The following is a 3,651-nucleotide window of genomic DNA, read 5'->3' as shown; positions in this document are numbered from 1 at the left end:
GAAGCATCCTCTATCAAAACCTCTCCCAACAAAACTAAAAGGAGTAAAGAAAAACAGATTATAAAAATTACATGCAATTTGCCTAAAATATGCTAAACCCAACTGATAATTGATAATCATAATAGAAGTTATTGTCGGAAGCCTCCCCAATCAAAACCTTCCCAAACAATCCAGCAAAACTAATAGGGGTATAAGAAAAAAGACATTGTAATCTGTCTTATAGTAATTCCCTACGCAGCTAGAGGATGTTCGTATCAACCACATGTTTGAAAAATCATGAATAGAAAACAGCATAATATTATCAAGACACGTTTTATTAAAATATAAAACATAATCATAAACAACCAATAACCAAAATACATTAGAACCACACATCACAAAACTCACTGACGCATACATGCTATACTAGTCCAGCAAGCATACACCCTTCAGACAAGTATAGTAGTTCCACAACGCATGGGGCCAACAAGACCCTTTTATTGGAAATAAAGGACATGACAAAAGCAAGCAAACATAAGAAACGGAGAATGTGGGAAAATTATTCTTCCTCGGTTTCTGATTCTGCACTCTGAAGCCAATCAATGAAAGGTTGAGCATTCTTCCAAATCTTAGAGTTCTTGTTATTGCCCTTCAGTCCCTTTTGATACCACTGCACTATGTGCTCTTCCTCCAACACATCAGCATCGTAGAATGTCTTTAGAACCAGGGCAACCTCCTTTAAAGCATTGGAAGTAGACTTGCAAGAAAATTCTTCAATAGCATGAAGCAATAACAGCTGGGATCCCTCCTCAGCAACAGCAGCAGCAAAGTAGTTCTTCTTCTTATCAGCTTCTTTAGCAAAACCTTTATCAATTCCATCAAATAGAGCTTCAACCAGTGCACTCATCTTTTCTTGAGCAGGTGCAGGAAGTGCTGCAAGATGGGACAGCAATTCATTTGCCCCAACACCTTTCTTGAAATTTGCTTTCACTTCACCAACCAGGGTCCCGTAGTGCATTGAGTTACCATTGTGAGAACCACCATTTCTGTTACTTATTGTTTTTTTCTTCTTCTCTGGTTCATCTGTAGAAAGCATAACCATATCAGCTGTCACAGCACTTAACTGTTCTTGGATACGTTGACGGGCAGCATCAAGTGATGTATCTGTCAGCCATTGCACGTCGTCGTCATCATCTTCATCTGGAGCCTCCTCTTTCTCGTCAATTTGACTGTGAGTAGGTGAAGTGTGGTCTTCATCAGAGCCACTTGCTTTTTTCTTAGAAGAGGTTGATTTAGCAGTGCCATCCTTAGAAGATGAAGAGCCTTTCTTCTTAACCTCTTTCTTCACTTTCTTCTGTTCCTCATCAGCTAATTCACCTTCCTTCTGTCTCTCCTTCTCAGCTCTCCTCATGGCCTTCTTGTCTTTGGATCCTTTCTTAACTTCTGGAGGGTTCTTAATGATGAAGGTAGTCAGCTTGTCTCTCATATCAACATCAGACACAAAACCACAAGCAGCGCATTTCAGCTGGATCATTTGGTTCTTAGTGATTATGATCTCAGTTTCAGGATTTCCACAACCATAACACTGGACATATTTCTTAATGAAGTTCTCAAGAAGGCCAGCAAGCTTAGTAGTATCATGTGCTCCATTGACGTGAGAAGTTCCGGTCTTCTCATCAAATTTCGACTGGGCCCCAAGTTCACAACCAAAATACTTGGTCGTGTAAGACGCAGGCCTTGCCAATGCCTTTGCAATGTCAACCATATTGACAACATTAGTTTTGATGCCATTACCTCTGCCCTCAATTTTGGTAATCATCTTAGGCATCTTATACCTGTAGAAGGCATCATCACTGTTTGCAGCACCAATGTTCTGTAAAGCCATGTTTGTTGACTTACAAAGTTCCAGAGATATTCAGAGGCAGAAAATGCTGGAATTCAAATTATATGCAGCCGCAATTTCAACCTCAAAGGTAGTCTGTATCCTTGAACAATCTCCTTCAAGGATAATGGAAGGTGGCCAACCGTTCATACAACTAAGTCTCTGTGGTGAGGGTCTGTAATTTTTCCTAGAGGAAGAAAAATACTCTCCAAGCAGCTCAGTTGCTCCCAAATGGATAGTAGCCTGTTCAAACATGAAAGAAACTTTAACGTGACACCTTCACCTTGGAATCTGCTACAGCAGAACTTGCAGGGATACCAAGCCAACACAGGAAGCTTCAACAACACCTACAATTCCAAATCCAGAAAAAATTAAAATTACAACATTGAAACTCAAGGTAAGTCCTAAACACAAATATTATAATGAAATCAATAAAAAAAAAAAGACCTAGTCATACACCAGGTGCAATGGAAAATCAAGCACATAAATTATTATTCCCAAAGTTTTCATATATCTTATGCCAAACCGGGACACAAGCCATAACGCATAAAAAATAATAGCACAAAAAACATAACAGAATAGTAATTGAAAACCTAGAAAACATATATGAAACAGCGTTAACAATAACATCTGACAAGGAATAGCCATCACATGTATGGTGCTTCGCATTCAACCCACCCCCACCCCCCACCCCCCCCCAAACCGAAGCATTAAACGAAGATCAATACGCGTGACGATGAGGGTCGTTAGAAAAGCATAAAACAAAAAGTGCACAACAATGTGAATTACTAACAATATTATTACGATGATGAAAGAAAAACAACATGTGCAGATGCAAACAGATAGTGACGAATAATAATAACGTGAAAAGAGATCAAGAAAAAATGTGAAGTTGAACCTGAGAATGAGATCGAAGGGAAAGTTGAGATGTTGAGGCGGCGCTGCGCTGTGCTGTGCCTTGTGTTCTGTCGAATAATATTGTTGCGCTATGGTTCGGTTTTTATTTATTTTGTGGTACTAAAAATACCACATCAATCTTTACTAGGGTTCAATCTTAACCCTTCATCATGTTGACTCGATCAACATTTTTCGCACGCCTCCTCTTGTAACCGCCACGTATCTCTTTGTTACGTCGGCTAAAAGAAAAGGATATTTTTTAAGTTTGAAAAATACACAGCAAATATGTGTAGCTAATTTAAACTAATAGGCTGTATGTTTATCTCTTTTGTACTATTTTTTAATATAAAAAAAACTTTAAATATAATATGTAATAATTTGGTAAAGGAAAACGTGGGGCATGATGATGACTTTTAAATTAATAAATATAAGTAAATAATACTGCAATTTCATTAATATATGCTAACATAAGTATAAATAATATAATACTATTGTAAGGGATCTAAAAAATATTTAAAGAAAACATCAAAAGTAAGTAAATTTTAACGCACGTAAATAAGATAAGATAAGATTCTGAAAATAATAATTGGGCTTTATTTTTTTATGTGATGATTGGGCTTTATTTTTTTATATGTGATAATTGGGCTTTATGTGAACTAGTGAATCTTCAAATAGAAAAACAAAACAAAACCTGATTTATGTTTGAGTAATTTGAATATGATCTTAAATTTAATTTTAATTTTTTATTGCACGATTGTCTATAAAAAAAAAAAGTAAAGCAAGGGCGTGAATTAGCCCTTAACCAAAATATGTTCAGTATATTGAAATTTGAACAACTGAAAGTCCTAAACCAAATTGTCAACTATGAAGCAAGATAAAAGGGACATGCTAGG

At 36.7% G+C, this 3,651-nt stretch overlaps 1 protein-coding gene across 1 annotated transcript; it reads right to left on the bottom strand.

Annotated features, from left to right (window-relative positions):
* Window positions 1-298: 298 nt before the first annotated feature.
* Window positions 299-2,851, bottom strand: LOC100778073 (translation initiation factor IF2/IF5). Its single transcript, NM_001360153.1, has 2 exons — window positions 2,760-2,851; window positions 299-2,208 (listed from the first exon to the last, which is right to left on the bottom strand). The coding sequence occupies exon 2, from the start codon at window positions 1,862-1,864 to the stop codon at window positions 539-541; it is 1,326 nt and encodes a 441-aa protein (NP_001347082.1). The 5' UTR covers window positions 1,865-2,208; window positions 2,760-2,851; the 3' UTR covers window positions 299-538.
* Between the last annotated feature and the right edge of the window lie 800 nt (window positions 2,852-3,651).

Source organism: Glycine max, chromosome 2 (assembly GCF_000004515.6).
Source record: "Glycine max cultivar Williams 82 chromosome 2, Glycine_max_v4.0, whole genome shotgun sequence".
NCBI classification, from domain to species: domain Eukaryota; kingdom Viridiplantae; phylum Streptophyta; class Magnoliopsida; order Fabales; family Fabaceae; genus Glycine; species Glycine max.
The sequence above is the reverse complement of the archived record's forward strand: the minus strand, read 5'-3'. Positions and strand labels throughout refer to the sequence as shown.